The 23026-nt window shown below is 32.4% G+C and overlaps 1 protein-coding gene across 8 annotated transcripts in view; it reads right to left on the bottom strand.

The window, feature by feature from the left end:
* Positions 1-6418: 6418 nt before the first annotated feature.
* Positions 6419-23026, bottom strand: part of LOC111158526 (periostin) — a 34112-nt gene continuing 17504 nt past the window's right edge. The window contains exons 13-23 of one of the 8 annotated variants that reach the window (XM_022520608.1): positions 22412-22542; positions 22204-22306; positions 22030-22097; positions 21320-21365; positions 18076-18156; positions 15028-15117; positions 14201-14290; positions 13211-13288; positions 12776-12859; positions 8205-8246; positions 7048-7193 (exon numbers count right to left, since the gene is read on the bottom strand). In XM_022520608.1, coding sequence (XP_022376316.1) covers positions 7156-7193; positions 8205-8246; positions 12776-12859; positions 13211-13288; positions 14201-14290; positions 15028-15117; positions 18076-18156; positions 21320-21365; positions 22030-22097; positions 22204-22306; positions 22412-22542 — 851 coding nt within the window. In that variant the 3' untranslated portion in view covers positions 7048-7155. Of the gene's footprint in view, positions 7194-8204; positions 8247-12775; positions 12860-13210; positions 13289-14200; positions 14291-15027; positions 15118-18075; positions 18157-21319; positions 21366-22029; positions 22098-22203; positions 22307-22411; positions 22543-23026 lie in introns of all 8 variants that reach the window. The other 7 variants (XM_022520609.1, XM_022520610.1, XM_022520612.1 and 4 more) reach the window with 7 other exon arrangements.

Below are 23026 nucleotides of genomic sequence, written 5' to 3' on the forward strand. Positions count from 1 at the left end.
TGCTAGAGATGGAGACTAAGTTAAGTCATTAATGAGAAATAAATTATATTTCTTGGACATCTGAATTGGAGGCTTTAAAACCTCATACAAGAAATACCTCCTTTAGAAATGATGTTTCAGGGGCATCTGGATGGCTCAGTGGTTAAGTGTCTGACTCTCAGAGTCCTGGGATCGAGCACTATGTCCAGGTCTGCGCTCAGTGAGGAGTCTGCTTAGGGTTCTCTCTCTCCCTCTACCCCTCCCCGCTCTCATGTGCACATGCTCTCTCTCTAAAACAAACAAATAAATCTTTTTAAAAAATGATGTTTCAAATTTGGCCACAGTTCTAAAGGTGCAAATACCTGAAGAATACTGCTCCCTCAGCCCCCATCACTGACATATCCAATGTTGGATAATAGTGTCCATAAAGAAATGAATTATCATTTCCCATGTCTTACTGGTTATATGCAAATTATATAGAATTAATCTTATTTTACTTCATAATTGACATTCTTTTTCTCCTGCTGAAAGCATATAAGAATTCTGAATTACCAGAAATTAATATAAAGTCATCAACTAACACACAAATCTCTTTAAAACAGGGCTTACATTTGTGTGAAAAAGACTGATTTTTACATAATATTTAGATCTAACCTGGTGCAAGAGCATGAATTCAGCATGTGAGTTAAGCACAAAATTATAGAAAGACCCCCCAATTTGGGATCCATACCAGAGATTGGCATTTTTCTTTCTATAAAGAGTCAAGCAGTAAGTATTTTAGGTTGATGACCGTACTGTTTCTGTCACAGTTCTTCAGGTCAGTCATTACAGCATGAAAGAGGCCAGAGGAGGCAGTATAAGAAACACAAATACGTCTTATTTGTTTTGATAAAAATTTATTTACATAAACATGTAGTGGGCTGGATTTGGCCATAGTTTGCCTACCTTTTCATCTGCACTCCAACTAGATTAAGCTATATTTTTTGGTTTGGTAGTACTCCTGTAATCACATTCAAGGTTATATCACTTTTGCATTTAAGAGAATGCAGCAAGTTAACTGTCCTATTTCTCTGACCTATGTCAGAGAAAGGCATACCTATAAACACAAAGATATTAAAAGACTAAGGAATTTACCTAAATAATGCAGGTGTAAAAAGTAATTGAAATATTCAAATATTCAAGGAGTATTGTAGCGTAAGCTGTGTTAATATTCTCTTCAGCCTTTTAGTACACTCCATTAATTTTTCCAATGTATTTCATGTGTTTGGCCATAAAATTCGACAAAATTGTCCTAGTAAAACAAAATCCATGGGTTTATTTTCTCTCTGTATGTTTTTCTGAAGATCAATTAAATTAAGTTGGGACTACTTTTCATTCAGGAAGCACTTGTTCAAATTCCTTTAATTGAACTAGATATTTAATTTATACATTATTTATTGATCCTATTTCTGTTCAGTTTTATTTTTAATTCACGTGGGGTATTTCTTATATTTCTTATATTTTCAAGTTGAGTGTTCTTGTCAATCACCTGAAGTTTGTAATTAGGGAATTGTTTGATTTGTCTTTCATAGAACTCCGTGATTACTTTTTATTTTTCATATTTTTCTGTGTTTCCATAGCTTTTTGTGAGACTTCATAAAAGTTTAGGAAATGCATTAGTTAATTGCATTAGTACAAAAAGTGAAAGTCATCTAACAGCCTTATTCACATATGGTCTAATTTTCCAACTGTTGTTTTTGGAATGTAAGTTGGTTAGAAAATTACCAGTCTTTTCTCATCAGACTGCAGAAATCAATGCATATTTATTAGATGTTATGTAAAACCTTCCAAAGACCCCACAGAAGTGAGGACAATGAGCCTATTTTCAAGAAAATTGGATATGCTTAAATTTTTAAAAACTATTATTTTGGGGGTTTATGGATGAAAAGAAATAGTTTTTCAGATACATACAATAGAAATGTCAGTAAATAAAATTCAACTACTATTTCCTTTTGATCATTTCTCATTGGTTTCTGTGTGAGTACATGTGTACATTGTATAGCAATGATACTGGCTCTAAGATATTTTATCCTAAAATCCTTTTCTGTTACTTTGATAGATCTATGTGCATCCCATCAACATTTTCCCATCTGGCTTTTCTTATGATGAGTATTTTGTAGTAGATTGCTCCTATTTAAAGTTGGAGTTTGTATTTTCTTAGGGGTTGTATTAAATCTTTAGATTGAGTAGTATAGACATTTTATCAACATTTGTTCTTCCAATCCATTAGCATGGAATGTCTTTCCATTTCTTTGGGTCAGCTTCAATAGTAGTTGTCTTCACTGGAGAATTCTACTAAACATTTAAGGAGAAAGAAATTTATCCGTTCTACACGGACACTTTCTTTCTTTTTTCTTTTTTTTTTTTAAGATTTTATTTACTTATTTGACAGAGATAGATCACAAGTAGGCAGACAGGCAGGCAGAGAGAGAGAGAGAGGGAAGCAGGCTCCCTGCTGAGCAGAGAGCCCGATGCGAGACTCAATCCCAGCACCCCGAGATCATGACCTGAGCCGAAGGCAGCGGCTTAACCCACTGAGCCACCCAGGCGCCCTACACGGACACTTTCTAATAACTGAAGAGAAGAGAATTCTTCCCAATTCATCTAGTGAAGACTGCAATGTTATGATACCAAACTCAGACAAAGAAAATTGCAATAAAAGAAGATGACGTACAAGTATCCCTCATGAACATACACGTAAAAATGCTTAACAAAACTTTCACATTCTGAATATGTCATGACTAAGTGGGATTCTTCCTAGAATGAAGAAAATAGATGGGATGAGGAGTTAATATTCAAAATTACATCCATCTAACTGACAAACTATTAACAAACTAAAAAGAAAACCTACATGATCCTATCAAAAAGTACAGAAAAAATCATCTGGTAAAATCCAAAATTCATTCCTGATAAAAAATTCTCAGCAAATTTGGAATAGAAAGTGTTTTTGTCAACCTCATAATGGATATCTATGAAAAAACAGAAAACAGAGTTGCTAATATCAAATTAAACATCATACTTAAGGTTAAAAAACTGGGTGAATATTTAAGGATCATGAAGAAAAAGAATGGTCACTTTTGACACTTCCTTTCAACATTATACTACTATTCATCATCAACCAATGAAATTAGGCAAGAAAACATCAAAGGCATCCAGATTGCAAAAGAAGTAAAATTGCCTTCATTTGCAGACAACATGATTGTCAATGTAGAAAATATGATGTAATCTATAAAAAGTTACTAGAAATAAGTGAGTTTGACAAGATTGCTGAATACAAGATCAATGCACAGAAAATAATCAGCAATTGAAATGAAATCAGTGCCATTGGTAATATCTTAAAAAATAAATATTAAGTACTTAAGAAGAATCTACAAAAGAAATGCAAGACCTGTACATCAGATAATAAAACATTGGTAAGAAATTGGTAAGATAATTAAAGGAGCTATATAAACTGAGAGATGTATTTTGTTCATAGTTTGAAGACTGTTATAAAGATTCCAATTATCCTCAAATTGACCCATATATTCAATACAATCTCAAGTCAAAGTTCAGCAGATACCTTTTTGCTGATTTAAAAATTCATGTGGAAATGCAAATAACTTAAAATATCCAAATCCACTTTGAAAAAAGATGAGCAAAATTGGAGGACAAACCCTACCTGGTTTTATGACATATTTAAAATGACACTAATCTAGTAGGTATGGTGTTTCAGTTAAGATAGACAAATAGATCAATAGAACAGAATAGAAAGAAGAAGGGAAATAGAAAGAGATTCATAAATATATGGAATTTTGACAAAGATATAAAAGTGTATCAGTAGACAAAGAATAATCTTTTTAAGGAATGTTGCTATCGTGATTGGCTATCTAAAGGGAAAAAAAATAGGAAAAAACTCAACTTTAATTCATACCTTGTACCATAAACACAAGTTAATTCAAAATGAATTATATGCCTCAGTGTAAAACTTAAATATAATAAAGTTTCTAAAAGAAAACAGATCTGAATTTTTTGTGAACTTGGGTTAATAAAAGATTCTTTAGGTATGACACCAAAAACATAATCCATAAAAGAAAAAAATAAGATAAATTCAACTTTGTTATCTTCAAAAACACTGCTAAGAGAATGAGAAGATAAGCCACATACTGGGAGAAACTCTGAAACCTCAAAAAACAAAACAAAACACCCAATTAAAAATTAGCAGAAGATTTCAACAGATACTTAACAATATATACAAATGTCAAATAAGCACATGAAAAGCATACATCGGGGAGATGAAAATTAAAACCACATGAGATACCACTACACACCTGGTAGAATATGTAAAATTTAAAAAGATTGTCCATATCAAGTGTTGCCAAGAGATATCAGAGCTCCCATATACTTCTGGTGAGAATTTAAAATAGTAGAACTCCTTTAGGGTATTGTTTGGCAGTTTCTTAAAAACATTAATCATATACCTTCTGTGTGGTCCTATCATTCCACTCCCACATAGAATTCCAAAGAAGGGAAAGCCAGACAAAGAAGCCATGCATACTGTGTGATTCAATTTAAATAAAAGTTTAGAAAATGCCATTATCTAGAGTGACAGAAAGTAGATGTTTCTTGGAGACTGTTAGGAAGACTTATCTGAAACTGCAATCTTAAGTCTTAATGCTGAAACCTGTATGCCACTTATGCAGAGGATGATTAGAAAGAGCTGAAATCAGGTAAGACAGAGTCAGCACAATTGTGAAAACAATCATGTTTGCTCTAACCCAGGTTTGTACTTGTTGGGTAATGAACATGTGGCAAGTTGATTGATGGCATGTTTTAAGATTACAAGGCAAAAAATGTTACATAAACTAATTGGGACTCATTTTTTCATATAAAACTAGAGATAACAAAACTTAGAATTTTTAAAGGATTCAATGTTGAATGTAAAAGCACTTACTACTATTCTGCCTCTTCAATTTATAGAAAGTATTTGAGTAGGATTTATTATATTATTTATTCATATATCTACTTTTAAATTTTTACTTTGGGGGTTTAAAATTATTTTTTCATATATTTTAAATCTTGTTTTTTATTTGTAGTATTGTCTTTATATTTTGTTAATAATTCTTTAAATTTTATCGTTAACTATATTTACATGGGTCATTTGAAACTCTCTCCTTTATCAGAGAGTTATGCTAGATCTTTGTATGTGTACTAACCAAAACTGACTTATTTTTTCAACCTTGGTTCAATTAAAAAAAAATTAAAAAGGCAGGACATTAAAATTAGCAGTCTTTAAAAAGACTTTAACCTCATTGCCATCATACTGGACTACCATATTCAAAGTCCAACTCTGGAACACCTAGCTCATCATCAAATGAATACCTTGAAGGGTGCTAAAGGAATAAGCCAAACTACACTTGTTTTATGTAATTATCTTGGGATCTTCTAGAGGATCATGACAAACATGCCATCTGGAATGGTTGTCTTTGTTGAGGATGGTTTAGTATATTCTACCAGTACCACCTTATATAACCACTTCCTCTGAATCACTTTGGGATGATCATGGCCACACACTTCCAGTTGAGACTGAAGTCCCAAATGCTCTATAGGAGTAGTGAGCTGCTAGGACATTTTGCTTCCTGGCTAGGGCTTAAAATGCTATACATAAATCTCACCACTGTCCCAGAGTAGAAAGCATTCTGGAAAACCAAACCTTTTGAGCACTCCCTCAGTAAGAGTCACTGCCAGAATTTTCTATTTTACTTCCTCATCCTGATTGCATCTCAAAGACACAGTGCTTTCACCTACTCAAAAAAATCTCTAGATCCTTTAGTGGTACTTTAGTACTGAGTCTCTCATCCAATCTGGACATCTCTGATCCAGACTGATACCTTCAGTTTGGCCTTCCTCAGTTTTATAAGCATGGTATAATTTTATTATACCGTTACCACTCACTTTCTCCTCAGTATGGATTCTGTTCCCTGATTGCCTTTATTTCAGTTAGACCAAGTGATGTTTGATACTTGCTGAAATCTGACTAGATCAACTGATCTCTTGTTTCTCTGCAAACAAATATTTTTCTTACCCTCTTTTGCCATGCAATGGACTCTTACATTCAGTCTTACTTTACTCTTACTTCAGTCTCAGTTAAGGGCTTTTTCTGTATCTAGCAAAAGCCTAGGAAAAATTGATTGCTATATTTGTGTAGTACCATTCATTCTACTATAGCTCATGGTGCATTGTGAATTATTGGACATTTGTCTCTTTATTCTTTGAGGGCAATAACTGTCTGATTCATGTTTTAGATTCTCACAAGCTAGCACAATTCTGGGTTATATTAGGCACTCATTTGAGTTTAATGATTACTTCGTTGTGTAATGATTCTTTATATAACATAAGAGTTTTAAAAATTCAAGAAACACTAAATTCATTCAATCTCCTTTAATGAGTATTTGCTATAAAAAAAAAAGAGGTATAAAGTCCTGTTCCCAAGTCCAAACCACTTATTAATTTAAACCTTGAGTTTTCTGAACTACCCAATTTAAAGTATTTCTGTTTATAACTGAAAGAAAATGTTTTATTGAAATGTTTGAGATAAAAAATATGTATTGCAAAAAGCATATGACAAACATTTCAAGAGTACAAAATTGGTTGTAGAAATAACATAATTTACTGGTAAACCCACATTGTATTAGAAATGTGCAAAGCCTTTCGAAGTAAAAGTTTTGTTATTTTTTAATACTGAGCACCCATTTTTATAACTTAGTTTCTCATGAGAGGTACCTGCTTGCATACATTTTATCTATCTCTTAGATTCAAGGCTCAATCTTCTCAATGGAATATGAGATTTAAATTGTAATAAATCCATTGACAAGAATTTTCTTTGGTGGATTCCAAAGTTAGCCAGAATTTTAAATTTCAAGATATAAAAACCTGTATGCAAGGTGTTCTATTTCCTTCAGTTTCTATCCTACAGAAGATTAACCCCACAATTTCATTCAGAGAAAAAAAGATGAAATTTGTATTCAGAACTGTTCAATGATTGCTTTTTTTGTGCTGGTGGTTCATTTCCTGAAGTCAGTATAGCTCTCATAATTTTCTTTTAAAATCATGTTATTCATTTAGGGTTGAATAAACTTTGTTGTCTGGTTGCTGGAATTTTCATTGAGAACGACCTTCTCTTGATCGTCTTCTAGATCCTGATAGGAAGAAAAGAGAATGCATAAATTGTAAATGTGATAAAACTTTAGAATTTAACAATGTGGTATTCTGTGCATGACTGTATCTGTGAAGACCATCATTTCTTATTGTAATAAACATTAGATTATGTTTCCAAGTCATATCCTCTGTTTATGATGATAAAATCAAGGTTATCTTTTGATCAAAAGTATATGAAAATAGTAATTTAAAATCTGAGGATTTTAGTTGTTTTAAAAATTTGGATGGATTAGGATGTTTAGAAGAACTCTATGATAAAACCTTCAGTTAGAAATTATTTGTGCAATTGATTTTTAATTTCAAATGTCTGTATGGGACTGGCTTAAAATCAGATATGTCTATAATGCATTTATAAGCCTTGTGATTTCTTTTGACTATTAATATGAATTATTTTATACATTCCAAACTTATAATTTGTTCTAAGTTCTGCATGAAAAATCTTTGATAATTTAATGTGTTAGAATGCAAGATAACCTAAGTGAAAGATTAGAAAATGCACATAACTATAGTTATGAAGAAAATTATGGTGCATGGGTGATACATACATGTGTATAATCTACATATTATATCAAAATTTTGTATAAAGTTATATTAATAACTTTCTTTATGTGTATTAATTTGCTTATGTTTCAGACTTTAGTCTGATCTCAAATAATAACAGTTTAGAGAGCTCAAGCTCAGTAGCAACCAACTTTTGCATGGCTCAAACTCATGGATAGCTTTTCAACTTAACTCTACTTGAGTCTACCTCAGTGCATCCAAAAATCTAGCAGTTTGCATGTGTATAATTGCCTTTCCTTTAACATTTGTTATTCTTAGATTTTACTAATAATGCAGAGCGTGAATAATTTCTTTTCTGATTTTTATCAAAATACTTTGCCTCAAATTTGCTAACTTTTCTCCCTAAAAGACAACGAAGTCCAATAAAATATATTAAAACCCTATCCTTTGGCTTCTCTTAACATAATAAAACATGTATCCCATACATTTACCTTGAACTCTTTTGTTGGCTTGTATCTTCCTCACAGGCGTGTCTAAAATTAAATAGTTGTAGTTAGAAATACTTTGAAATTATGGCTAACCTCAGACAAGAGACCGTAAGTAAGGAAAAGTATAAAGTTTTAAGATAAGCATCACTTAAATATGTAGACTTTCCTTTAGAACAGTGAGAGTTTTTCATAGGCCATAGACAATTGTTTTCCATAATCATGAATGCTCCCTATTTGCAAAACATTGTTTCATTATGGCATTTGGAGCCCCACACAATGTGTCATTTTTGCATGGAGTAAGTGACTTACAGGACTTTTCACCTTTCTTATAGAAAGCATTGATTTCTGATAAAGGGATATATAACATTATATAAAGTTTAGCAGAAGGATCTTCTCAGAGATATCCAGTCATTTCTCCAGTTATTCCTACTTGTGACATATCAGATTTCTGCCTAAAATTCTCCTTGTGAATTAATTCATGATTACCTTGCAGAACATGAGGACAACAAATAGCATCGGCCTAATAACTCTAGAAATATAATTTTACACAATTCAAGAAATGTGTGCCAACTTACTCCCAAATTTAACTTTAATCCTACAAAACCATTTATAAAACGAACTAGTTAAAAATAATAAAAGCATTCTTATTTACGAATATCAAATGTTTCATAACTGTAGTTTTTTGTTGTTAGAGTTCCAGAATATTTCCCAATTCCTTGTTTTTCTTTAACTCATCAGGAAGACCTAATTCACATTGTCACTCTGCTATCAGATGCTTAAGATCAAGGAGTAAATGTGGTTTCTACAGTAACTTCATTTTTCTGCTTACCTTTAAAATTTTTTTCTCTAAATTTTTACTTCTTGCTTTTATATATTAACTATACGCAATAATCAGGTCAAAATTTTTCTATTATATACATTTTTTCAATTCTCTGAAATTCTGTTAAAAAGGAAAGCAAAAAACTACCACCAACAGTAATGTTGGCTGTATGTCACCAAGAAACATTTTAAAAATATTTGAATAAGTTTGTTTCCATGTGGTGCATTTCCAACATGTTTTTTTCACACAAAATATAAGATGGATGACCATTTATAATATTATGTTAATACTATAATACAGAACTATAGAAAACCTCATTAGATTGGAAAATAGGGGAAAGTTTGAGATAGGATTATTATAGAATATGCTCCAATTGATACATTTTCATTAACTTCAGGTTTATTTGATAGCAAAATAAAGGCTTATAAAAAAAAAGAAAAGATGGATCCAATTTTCATCAGTGATTTAGACTATTTACAGTAAACTTATTTTTTTATTTTTTTAATATTTTATTTATTTATTTGAGAGAGAGTGAGGGAGAGAGAGAGAGAAGGAGCAGGGAGAGGAGCAAAGGAAAAGGGAGAAGCAGACTCCCTGTGAGCAGGGACCTAGATGTGGGGCTCCATTACGGGACCCTGGGATCATGACTGGAGCTGAAGGTTGATGCCCAACGACTAAGCCACCCAGGCGCCCCTATAATGGACTTATTGAATGCCAAATAACAGTTATAGTATAATTTAAAATATGGTCACAGAAGTGTTTACAACATTACATTTCAAAACAATCACTTACACTCAGATTTTCTTTCATAAACTTGGTGGCATCCAATTAATGAACATCCATTAAGTAATTTATTAATTTATTACTATTTTGCTATGGTACTAGTAAAATAAGAAGTATTAATTGTGACAAAAAATATCTTTAGAAGAAAGCCTAAATAAAGTGCAGAAAATCAGATTTGTCCCCAGTGGCTGTCTGCTATCTTAAAATAAATGAGAGTTGTATCAGGTTATGCTTGGAGAAGCAAAATGTGGCAAGATAAACCAATCCTATGAATGATCCCACACAAATGTTCCACGCTACCATGTTTCATGAAACATCCAAAATGCTTCAGCCCAGTTATTTATAAGCCTTTTGAATATTTATATGGCTCTCAGAAATTTAAATTAGGTGTAAAATATTACTTTCTTAAGTTTATCTCATATAAGTTTATTATGTAAATATAACTGACCATGATACTGATAATAGTTCACATTACTGGGAGCCTGTATTTGCTGAGCATTATTCCAAGTGCTTTCCATACATTAACTCATTAAGACATAGGTAACATTAGCAGCCTCATCTTCAGATGAAGAAACCAAAGCAAAGAAAGAATCAACTTACTTAAGTAGTTTGAGTTGGAGCCCAAATCAAAAGCCACACCTACAAGCTGATCCTTATTCTCCACACAGGCTTTACATGTTATATTGGCAGATATATCAAAATCATCCAAAATGGCATCTTTTTTGTTCCTTTCTCTATAGGTTGATATTCTTCCTTAATTACTTTAGTAGTTTCAGTAAATGTAGCCTTACCTAAGATAAGTGTGAAATTCTATGCATTTCATGAGAACATTTTTTGAGTTAAGGGCTCTGAAGTACTTCAGTGATGAATCACAATATTGGTACCAAAAGGACCACGTAGCCATGTTACTAGTCATGACTAAAATAATTGAGGAATATGCTCAATTCATGAAAATGTACTATATGCACCACTGTGAACAGTCTAGATTGGAAACTCCAAACTTTGCGATGAGGACTGTAGTTGGGATAGAGGTCAATTATCTATATTCTGAAAGAACAAAGGCCAGTTTTGCGTAATGTGACCTTTATTCACAGCAGATTCTTTGTAAATAAGTATCTCAGGATATAGACACTTGTAACTCGGTGATGACCCACTGATTTTATAGGACGAGAAAAAAAAAGTACCATGTCCAACTAGTGTTCAGATACTAGTAACTTATCTTGTCTTTATGATGTGAAAATAACCCTTGAAATGTTTTGAAAAACCTTAGAAATGTTTTAATAAAAACTTACGATGTGGTATTGTGAAAGTTACTGCTTTAAAGACATGTAGAGAAACCAAATATTGGGAATTAAAGGAATCAACCCTCTGGGATAGAAGAAACAGGACTTAAAGAAAGATTTCATTAAATAAAATTAGAATATCGTATTCTTGTAGCAGACATATTTTCTTTTGCCTGAAGTTATTGTTATGTACTTAATTCCTTGTTTATCATCAACTTGTTAAGCGGGCCTTATTAAAGAGAGGAAAACACACTTACCTGAAGTTTAAGCCTAAATAAAGTAAAGCAGTGTGTGTGTGTGTGTGTGTGTATATATATATATATATGTATAGCTACTAAATGATTCATTCTCTAGAAAGCACTGCCATTCTACAAAGCTGCTTACTATGGTAAGGACTTAAAAAAAAAAGAATTCAATTTAATCTTCATAATATCTTCCCCTCTTCTTTCATATCCCTGCTTTCCTAGCAGAAGGTTAAACATTCGTGGGTAGATGAGTGAATTCTGTATTAGATCATACAGAAAACCTTGGTTCTTTTATGGCTCTGGCTGTGTCACACACTCCCTGCAGTCTGAGAGGAAATCTTGTATTTTTCAGACACATATTTTTCTCTTGAGGGGAAATTCAATCATTGGTTCAATAAAATTATTTTTACTATCTCTGAACAGTCTCAACACTATATAGAGATTTTAACTAGGTTAAAATAAAGAATAAAGAAACAATTGCCTATAATATGTATGGTTCTGAGAGAATTTACATCTTCTTAAACATAGGGATACAATTTAAGCAGAAAAGCCATCTAGGATGATATTTTGAATAAATACCAAACTGCAGTTGTGTTTCTGAATTCATAGCATATTTCAGGAAGTGTATTTGATTTTTCTGAGTAATTTCAATACTTGTTTCTCTAAAGCAATTTGTCATCTAAATATTTTTGTTGTTAGTAAAATGAACTAGAAGTTCATTTATTCAAATGCCAATTACTCAAATTATATTTTATTAGCATTTACTGTTTCTTCAAATAATTGTTTAGAGTTTGTCTAAGATTTTGAATTCTTTTTTTTTCTCCTTTGCTTTTAAAAGTAGGTCCTTTTAATGCCATAGACAGAGAACATTCCATACTTTAAAGATTAATTTCATATGCAAAATAAATTCCATCTCCAGGTATAGATTATCACCCAAACTGTTAGAAGAAACAGATATCCATTCTCAAGAATGTAGTTTGGAAAAGAAAATTACTAAATGCACTTGTTTTTTTGCTAGATCTATGCACTTAAAAAAAAAATCCATAAACATGCCTTTTATTATTGTTCTGGGGGCAGTGAATACGTTTTTTTAAATGTAAAAAGTATGTCAATTTGGGCTTCTTTAAACAACTACCACTTTAAAAAGTATTCCCCTGTCAGATACTTAAAATATTCTTATGATTATCTGTATCAAAGAAAAAAATATTCATTGCTCCCCAAGTTCTATATCATAGAACTTTTTAAAGACTGTTTAAACTAGTAATCATTTCTCCGTTATTGTTATTTAAACTCGTGGTGAACCAATCAATCTCTTAAGACAACAGAACATGTTGTCTTTTTCAACCTTATTAAAAGAAAAACCTGAATGTTCAGTCTTTAAAAAGTTGAAGAACTCAGTCTCCAGAACCTGTTAAGTGGGTTAGTTGTTTCCCTTTTACTAACCTCCCTGAAGCAGTCTTTTAATTTCTTCATCTTCAAATAAATGACCATCACCACCTTCAATGAATTTGGTGACCTTGGTGACCTCTGAGAGGATACACGTTTATAGCAGAAATTGGTTTATGTAATAAAAACACAGAACACTTGATATGCTATATAATGGCATCTGGCTAACAATGAATTCCACACCAACACTTGATTCTTTCTCCAGTTTTTGTGCTGTTTTTGAACAATATATAACAAATATATTAATAAAACAATCAATGTGATTGTTATTTGAGTTTCATTCTCTATCTTTGGGCATCTTTCCTATGTTGGCGTGGAATTTGAACAAAAGAATGAGATAGAATAGAAAATATGTTAAAAACCTCAAAGATTATTTTAGACTTTGAAACAGCTTAGGTAAAGTCACATTCTTATTTTTCTAGACATGCTGACCTTCTTGAAACAATTTCTTCAAAGTTTCTTCTGTTTCTCCCCCACCAGTAGAAATCCTAGTGTATTTTATTTCAGGACCTGAAAGAAAGACAATTTTTAAAAAAAAGTCTAAAATAGCAGTAGGCAAACATCCACTCTAAAGGGGCAGATAGACTTTATAGGCCCTATAACTTGTGTTGCCGCTATTTAAATAGTCATTCTAGGGGAAAAACCGTTATAGGCATTATACGAAGGGATGGTCACCCTGGGTTCCAATAGAACTTTACTAAGTAGGTGGCACAGGCCATAGTTGCTGACTGCTCATTTAAATGAATAGTTGTGAAATAGCTGAATTCAGAATTTTTTTTTTAAAGATTTTATTTATTTATTTGACAGACCCAGATCACAAGTAGACAGAGAGGCAGGCAGAGAGGGTTGAGGAAGCAGGGTCCCCGCTGAGCAGAAAGCCCGATGCCGGGCTTGATCCCAGGACCCTGGGATCCTGACCTGAGCCGAAGGCAGAGGCTTTAACCCACTGAGCCACCCAGGTGCCCCTGAATTCAGAATTTTAAATTAATTCATTGGTGGGAGACTGATACAGATGCTTACTAAAATTAGAGATCCGTTGTCTTATAACAACTTTCATATATTTTGGTATGTAGATGTGTAGACCTTAAGCTAAACAGGAAATCAAAGGAGGGAATGGTTTTTCTTCTAAGATTTATTAACTCATTGATAAATGGCAAAGCAAAAATATTATATAATATGTATGAATCTGCATAGTAAAAAACATGCTCATAGATTTGTCCACAAATTCCAATTCAGAGAAAAACATAGATTGCATATTTAGGATAATATTATTTCTGCCAAAAAGAAATAACTTCAGTAACCACCATGAAAATGACTTAGTCAATTTCTCTCATGATTCTTATAGAGAGAGATATTTTAAGATTGGCTATGGTTTTACTTTTATAATTCAGGCATAGTTCCATGTACGGAATCAAAGTTTACCTGTAATGATTCGTTCTTCCCTTGTCTCTTTTTCAGTTATTTCCACAGGCACTCCATCAATGATTTTAGTGTATTTTTTAATAATTGGCTCTAAAAGTAGGGGAAGAAAAATGCATTTGATGTATCCCCTTATGGATACATAAGCTAGACATTTTAATGATTAAATATATTTCTCAAAACAGTACCACTTAGAATTCAATCATAATCATTTTGGGGACATATCTCAAATAGATTCAGATCAACAAATATCTAAATGGTAGAGCTATGTCCTGAATCTTGGGTGAGGGAGAGAGCCAACTGGCAAGTTAACTCTCCATGTCATACTCTCATACTTGTTTTCTGACTGTGGAATGAGTGTTAGTAAGAATCCAGGGAATTCTACATCATTAGAGTGGGAGCCCTATCATCAGTCTCCGCAGTGATTTATTAGCCAATCTTAACACAATGGCTATTTTTTCTTCTAAGTCCAATAGATTACTTTGTATTGACATTATTGTTATTCTATTTCCTAATCATCACTGGCGTATGCACAGTAATGACGGTTTTGTTGGACCTGGTGACTTAATGGATAAATTAACTCCAAGTAGTTAAAAACTACTTTAACTTCATTAAAGGTAAATTGTATTTTATTTGATTGGAAGAAAACAAAAACAAAAACAAAACAAAAACCCTACCTAGCAGGAAAAGCCCATAAATGAGACAAATATTCCCACAATTTAAATAAAACAAAAGCCAGGAGAAAACAGATGCTCAACATATTTAACCCAACACTGTTTCAGAATAATCCCATTGATCCTAACTAGGCTTTAGGAATACATATAACGCACCTCCATGAATCACTTCAGTTACTGTTTCACCTTCTTTAAACAGTCTGAACTCAGGTTCACCTTCAATTTTGACCTTTGATATTGTGGGTCCTGAGGTATTGTTTTAGGAGACAAATTATCATGTTAAAACAGTTCTTAAACTTTTGCAGAACAGGAAATTTATTTCACCATTTGGTGTTACTGAAACGTCAAAATGGTTTCAGGCTTTATGAAATCAGTTTTAAACATTTCCCATTGTCTTCATATTAGGCAGTATTTATGAGAACAAATGACAGTCTATTGGTGTGCTGCTAAAATTACTTTCATCTGTTTCAGCGTTTAGCATAAACCCGTCCATTTATTCATAGTCATAAGGTAGGATCAAACAAGGTATTATGTACTTTGTGAATCACACAGTATGTACGAAATTGAATTGCTCTCACGATAACTAGTGTAGATCTTACTTTACTATACTGGTATCATTGATCACTCTTTCCTTATTAAATTTAATTTAATTTTTAACTACTCAGTATTGTATACTTTTTATCAGATGGGCATAAGACTGAAATTAAAAAAAGATCTCAACTTCATGTCTATATTTCAGATGCTGAATTTCAGGTTTTATGGGAAAATGGATTTGAGTACTTACCTTATATATGAAAATGACGCAAAAATTTACTGATTAATAATTAAACAGTCCTTCAAATGCAAGAGTTAAATGTTGCATTTGACTTACAAAATGATTTCACTTCCAGAGAAAATCATTTTGAATGTTAGAAAGCTGATTACTACATTAGTTAACCAAGACTATTTCATAGAGAAGGAGAGTAAAGTTCAGTACATTTAACTCATACTATAACACCCTTTAACAGTTGAATATCACTGTATTTGCTTATCTTTGAGTGGATTTATTTGCTTGTCCAGAAATTGTTAATGTACACCGTTACCCAGAATTAGTCTAAAACAATCTAAAATAGTGAAAACAATTGTTCTTTCAAATAAGGAGTGCTTCATACCGTACTATTGATCTACGGGATCAAGGGATATTGAGAATCAAATGCAAGGCCAGGTTTTTAAGGTTAAGGAATTTCAAAAGGAAAATACCTTTAAGGAGTTTAAGAACAAGAAATGAATTAATAAAATATCCGAATCGACATTTCTTTGGAAGAGCCTAAATTGAAATTTCAGAAACACCTTCTTTCATTATGCACTATGAAGGCAGGGATTTTTATCAAATCTTTTTTTCATATTTACTCCCTGCACCTAAGAGAGTGCCCAGCACAGTAATAAGATGTTCATTAAGTATTTGTTGAAATGAATTTCAGTTGATTTATTCTTAATTCTATAGTCTGGTTAAAAACATTTTATAAGAAACATCTTAAAATTGTGTTTTAGAGCCTAATACATTTATAAAGAATTCAAGAATCGTCAAGGAACCTGCAAAAGTTCGATGAGAAGGGAACTCCAGTAGCAATCTTAGAGCTGGACAATTGTAAATGGTTGCCACAATAATTACTTGTTTCCTTCAGTATGTTACACAGAAGTAAAACTTCTGAGTTTTTGGACTGAAGACTTTTTAACACATAGATAACAATAAAAATGACCCCATTTTTCATCCTGTTCCCTTTATAGGAAGAACCCAGGTAGGACTGATGCTTCACTGTGTTCCTAATTGAAGAAAGATTAATACAGTAGATTCCCACTGACAAAGATTGAGAAGATAAATGGGTTGAATGAAGAAGCTTGAAAGAAAAGGTAGGAATCTTTGAAAATAAGAAGAGCACATGTGAATAATTTTGATTATAGAAACTGTGTACAAGTGATGACACCAAATTTTAGGGGATCTAATTTTAAAAACAGTACGAGAATGTTAAAATCAAGTGTATTACCAAGAATCATTTGATCACTTTTTATTAAAATCATCAAGAAACATTTTGTCAACAAAAATTTCAATGATTTAATTTCTTAAGACACGAAGTTCTCATCAAAATATAAAAAAAATCAAATGACCATAGGTAAAGTTTTTGTTTTTTTTTTTAATAAGCACAGATTTCAATATTAGGTCTCAAGAAGAAAATAAAATATGGATGACTAATTAGCTAGGAAATAAATTTTGCATACAAGCTTTCAATATCTAGTTGTAAATCATGGCTTGCCTTTAAAAAAATAGACAAAAATACTCAAGAAACTGCCATCTCAGTTCGGAGAATGAGAAGAAATTTCAAAATCAAAGAAATTTAAAATAAGAGTTTTTTTGAGATTCAACTGAAAACATGATTTTTTCCTTTTTTGGAAGACCATTTATATACTTCTTACAGAATAAAGAAGAAAGCTTAGTCTTTTCTCTGTGGCAACTCACCCCATTAAGATGCTTAGACATAAGGTCCGACCCTTGGTAATAATTAAAATACATGAAACGAGGGTGGCGTCAAAGATGTTGGGTAGAGTTGGCTAAAATAGACAGTAAGTGTAGAAGTTCAGGACTATAATTAATAATTCTAAGGTTTGACTCATGGCACCAAATACTTATTCCTTCTTCTGTTTCTGGTGGTCTAATTTAAAAATATGTCATATGTGGTTCTAATTTTAAACTCTTTCATCAATGTATAGCTTCAGTGCTCTCTTAGGTCATTGAATGAAAAATGCCTGCACTTTTTGGAAGAGCTTTTATAACAAGAAATCATTTGGGGAGATTGGAGATAAAACTACAAAAGAAATTAAAAAAAAAAAGGAGTCTAACTGAAGTAGGAAAAAAAACAAAAAAAAAAGCTCGAGATTTATTATTTGTTTGTTTGTATGCTTATTTATTTATCTGGGTACTAGTGTGAATGCAATGGCCAATTAGGTTCAAATGAAATCAAGTACAAGCAAATGTACTGAAAGTATTAGGAATGCACCATCTACTCTGCTAAATAATTTGCATTCCGCATTCTGCAATTACATGAGCATGCCACTGGTATAGAAATATTTAGCATGTTAGTTTCAAAAAGAATGTAGATACATTCATAGATATCAGTCTATTATTTGAAAAAATGTTTTTTTACAGTAAAAGGAACCATGATTTTTTACCTTCAGTTTTGATAATAGGCTGAAGACTGCCTTCAATCACTTTAATTTTTGGTTCCACAACTTTGGTTATAATTTTAGTTGCTGAAAGTATAGAAAGTGGAACATAAATGATGTTTACATAAAAACAACCTGAACTAAATTGTCCTTTTTTTTTTTCTTTAATCATTGTTGGGTACTGAGGTATAAGTTGCAATAATATGTTCAGGCCATCAGATACAGGAAATATTCATGGTACATTATCTATTTATCTTCTCATGTCCAGATGGTATACTCTAAAGTCCAGTGACTTGGGTTTGTTCCAGTGAAATATATGCACACTAAGTGAAGAATGCTGTCTAGAAATCTGTAATTTTGAACTGCACCACTAAAGCTCTTTACCTTCTTTTGTACTTCTTGAAAATATTGGCTGCATAGCAACAGAAGACAAATAAACATGATTAATTTCATGCAATTCATAATATCTTAAATTGCATTGTTGGATTTTTTTCTCAAAAGACAAACTTGAAAGACAAAGACAAAATATTTTTTCATGCATCTGATAACAGTGATATAGAAAGGAAAATATGAAAAATAGTTCAGAATAATTACAAGTAAAAAATAAATTTCAGCCAGCCAAATATGAGCTCTATGCAACAAACATGATATGATCAGTATTTATCAGCTAAAATGTCTTTAATTTTCAGCTTTAATATCATGATCATTTTTTTAAAGATTTTATTTATTTGGGAGAGAGAGAGTGAGTGAGAGAGAGAGAAGGGGAAGGGGCAGGGAGAGAGGAAAAAGCTTCCTCTGAGCTGGGAGCCTGACATGGGGGCTCAATCCCAGGACCCTGAGATCATGACCTGAGCTGAAGGCATCTAGATGCTTAACTGACTGAGCCACCCAGGTACCCTCTATCACAATCTTTTTTTTTTTAATTTAAAAGTATGTATTTTAAATGTATCATTTACCCAACTAAGACAATAATATGCAAAACTTATTTAAAATAGCAAACTATTGGTTTGGCTTTTGGTTTTACAGATAAACTGGAAATGTGCCTCTGGAGCCATTCATCCAGGGCTACTGGCTTTTTGTCATTTCTAATTAGAAGCCTTAAAAGATAGCTCCATTAGACAGTGGGGCTGTGCTAAAGCTAACTGTGCAATCACAACAGATTGTGTTGACACATTAGAGGTGAGATGTTAGCACAGTTTGGGTTTCTGTCACGTTCTCACCTCAGGCTTCTGAAATGTCAACTTTTTAAAATTCATATGGGGTCTAGATCTTAATTATGACTATGGTTCAGTCATATCAAATTTTTTATTTTAAAATCTTAAATTACGAAGCTCTAAAATATATCAAATCTAGGCATCCAATTACTGATCCCACAAGTGGTCATGCCACAGAGGAACCTTTCCATGAAGGCCAAATCCACAGAGGTTTCTGCCTCTACTATCAAAATGGGTTGATTACTTTTACCTTAAGTTTTTACCTCTTATTAAGGAACTTGAAGTGTAGGATATTTAGTTGGTTGGTAGTTTTGTTTCAATCTTGCTTGCCTGAAGAATTAAATAGTTTTGACAGGTTCCGGACTGGGGATTAAACACTGATTTTATTCTGCTCTACCTCAATTGTTACATATTCAACGATGTATATGATAGAGCTCTTTTCCCCCATACAATTGAAATGTATGGTATTTTGGGGACAAGAATAATATGTAGCAAGGAAATTAAAGAAGTTTTAGAGATAAGTCAATGAAGGAACACAAAAATGGAATCTTAGGTTTAATTGCTCTCTACCACTATTTGAAGTTCTTCTAAACAGCAACATGCCCATCTGGGCAGGGGTTAAAGAAATATCTGGCATTGGAATGTAAATCTCAGAGCTGTTTCAAGAGCTTTGAGTAGATAGACAAGGTTTATTGGATTTGCATGATTTCATAAAATATAATTTATTTTCTGTGAGTGCAGATCCAATTTTAATAGAGGAAAATAAAACAATTGTAAGATTCTGGCTCATGGAGCAAAGTATTTCATTGGCCTATGTAGAAGGTAGTGGACCTATCATGGGTAAAGTAGGAAAGGTAAAGAAATGAGAAAGATGACATAACATTTCTGATGAATAGAGCCCATAATGATTCTTTAATTTATTTTAAAATATATACAAGATTGAACACTTCCATACTGGAATTTATACAATGTTGAATCATATCTATTCCATCTCAATCTTTAAAATAGTACTGAGCTGGCCTGATACTGGATTTGCTTATGTTACTATTATACAACTGAAATCAGGAAGAGCAGCAGACATTTTGTTTTGCTCCTTACATTGCCTTCATTCTTCCATATCTAGTGTAAATCCTGAAGAAATAATTTTTTAACTCAATAACAGAATGCTCAGAGTATAAAACAGAATTCTTTTCTGGCCAGGATAAGAGTGGGAATTGAAGTAATACTTTTGCTACTGGTACATTTTGAATGTTTAATTGTAGAGTCAAAACAAAATGAAAAGAATTTCTGCTTTGAAAGCTATGAAGAAAGAAGGAAACAAGAAGGATGAAGAAAAAGCCATATTGAAAAAGGAATACTACAAGTTACATTTATGAGACTGGAATACCTTAACCGTTGTTAAGTAGTAGAGGTTTAATTTTGATAATCTGGTAGAGTCAGTGATAAAAGAACCTTGGCATCTAGAAATTTTAGTTTATCACCTGGCAAATTCTTTGTTCCTTCATCCAGTTTTGGATGGAAAGAGTTTTTGAACTGCCAACTCATAAACATTAGGATTCCTTGGCACACAACGGCCCACCCTGTCCTTAGACTGCTGACGGCTTGAGGGTGGAAGGAGCTACAAATCTTTCAGCAGTGTTACATCTGTGTCTACACATCTGAATTTTCAGATAACTCTGGAGTGCCTTTTAGCTGTCTCTCCTCTTTGTATGTTTGTATGTCTTTTTTTTTTTTTCCCTGCCTCTTTTCCATGCTAGCTATTACATTTTACTGCTATTCTCATATCTTATTATTCCTGTTTTTTTGAGGAATGGGGAAGTTCAGTTTAGTTCATAGGATCTGAAGGGTATGGCCCCGGCTGAGAGGTCTCATCCAGACCTTAAGCCTGCTTCAAGTGGGATGAAATTTGTCTTTGTTTGGAATTCTAAATACCAGATTATCAATAATTTCTGCTTCCAAGTACAAAGAAAATTATTGTATTTTCTTTTTTTTACATCTTGCCATTGGTATGTGACAAATATTCTTTATATACTTACTGTAAACAGTCATGGGGATTTCTTTGAAGGTGCTACCACGAACAAACTGAAAATAAATATTTGCATTTAGTAATGTGAAATTAGTAGTTTTATTAACAAAATTATGACACCACTTTAATTCATTTTGCAATATCCTGTTATTGGTCCAGATGGCATAAAAAGTACCAGTTTCTTACTCAGAGTCTTAAAAATTATAAAATAGCTAATCTAAAGTGAAATAGATTTTTAAATAGTATTTCATATGTTTTCTCATACTTTGACCCTACAAGGACAGAGGAGCAGAATACCTTTTTACCTGTAACCACTGGCATTAGTGATGGTTTTTTACAAGTAAATACTTTACCTTTTATACTGTAGCAAAGTTATTTAATAATAGAAAGATTATAGTTTTTTTTTTTTTTATCATCGTGTCTTTTCTTTCCAATTGGGCTATAAGTTTTTAAATAAAGGGCCATCTCTGATTCAACTTATATTTCCCATTACTCTTAATACACTGCTTGGGCCCAAGTAGCTTTTAATAGATATTTGTTAAATAAAACCATAAAGAAATTATGTCATTTATTCACAGGAAAGCCAGTGGTACATATTCAACAAAGAGCAATCCACATACAGCATACATCTACCTATTTATTTATACATTTCTAGTCTTTTATGTTAAAATTGCAATATCTGTTCAGCACATTGCAAACCAACCCAATAAGGTTCTGTACCTTAATTTGGATGTATTTGATCAGTTTATTAAGTATTTCCAGCAACCGATCATTTCCAACAGGTGTGTCTAGGAAGAGGAAGATTAGATGAATATTGATAAGAAAGTGTGAAATAAAAGTCTAGGTTTCTTTTGAAAATGATTTAATTCATTAATGAGTTCAATAATTACCAACCTGCTGGGTAGAGGAGTTTATCTACAACATGAATGACACCGTTTGTTGTCATAATGTCAGATTCTTTTGATTTCACTTCGTTCACCAGAAGTGTATCATTTACCTATCAAAACAAGAGTTAATATCAATGAGAAATTAATGAAAAATTAACTTTAAGATAATTGAAAAATAGATGAATGCTATCCTAAATTCATTCTAAAGAACTTACTCCTTTCAGATAGATTTTGCTTCCTTGTGTGGTCTTCAGAATATTAGTAACACCAGGTTCGAATCCTTTTCCAATGAAAACTCCTGGTGTTAGGTGATAAAGGATGATGTTTTGAAGGGCATTTTTGTCACCTGGGGGAGATATGTATATGTATAACATGTTATATTTTTTGATAGTTTGATGCTGGAAAGATTAAGGATAGACATATTTCTTTGTCTTTGTTTTTTCCACACTGTAATTTCTCATCATATCATTGTTCTCTCAAGTTGCTATCAATGCCATGTCGAAACTGTCACTTCAGTCTGTTCAATCAAAATATTAGCCAACCTACTGAAAGGAAGGAAAATCAAATTATTTTTGGGATTGTGACTACTTCCTTTGTCACCTAATTGTGTGGAATTTAATAGAAATAGCATAAGTGAACATCTAGCTCTACAATCATGACAGCAAGCAGTTAATTAAGAATATTAATGAGTGACCTTCCACATATTCCAAGTGGAATTAAAGGAAACTAAGGCTAGACATGAGTATTAAAGAGGGGATATTTTTGAGGTTGATTTCTGGGCAGGAATGCTTGAGGAAGAAATGAGATCCTGAACCCTAGGGGCAAATACC

Source organism: Enhydra lutris, unplaced genomic scaffold (assembly GCF_002288905.1).
Source record: "Enhydra lutris kenyoni isolate GAN:26980312 unplaced genomic scaffold, ASM228890v2 scaffoldscaffold60, whole genome shotgun sequence".
In the NCBI taxonomy this organism is placed as follows: Eukaryota; Metazoa; Chordata; class Mammalia; order Carnivora; family Mustelidae; genus Enhydra; species Enhydra lutris.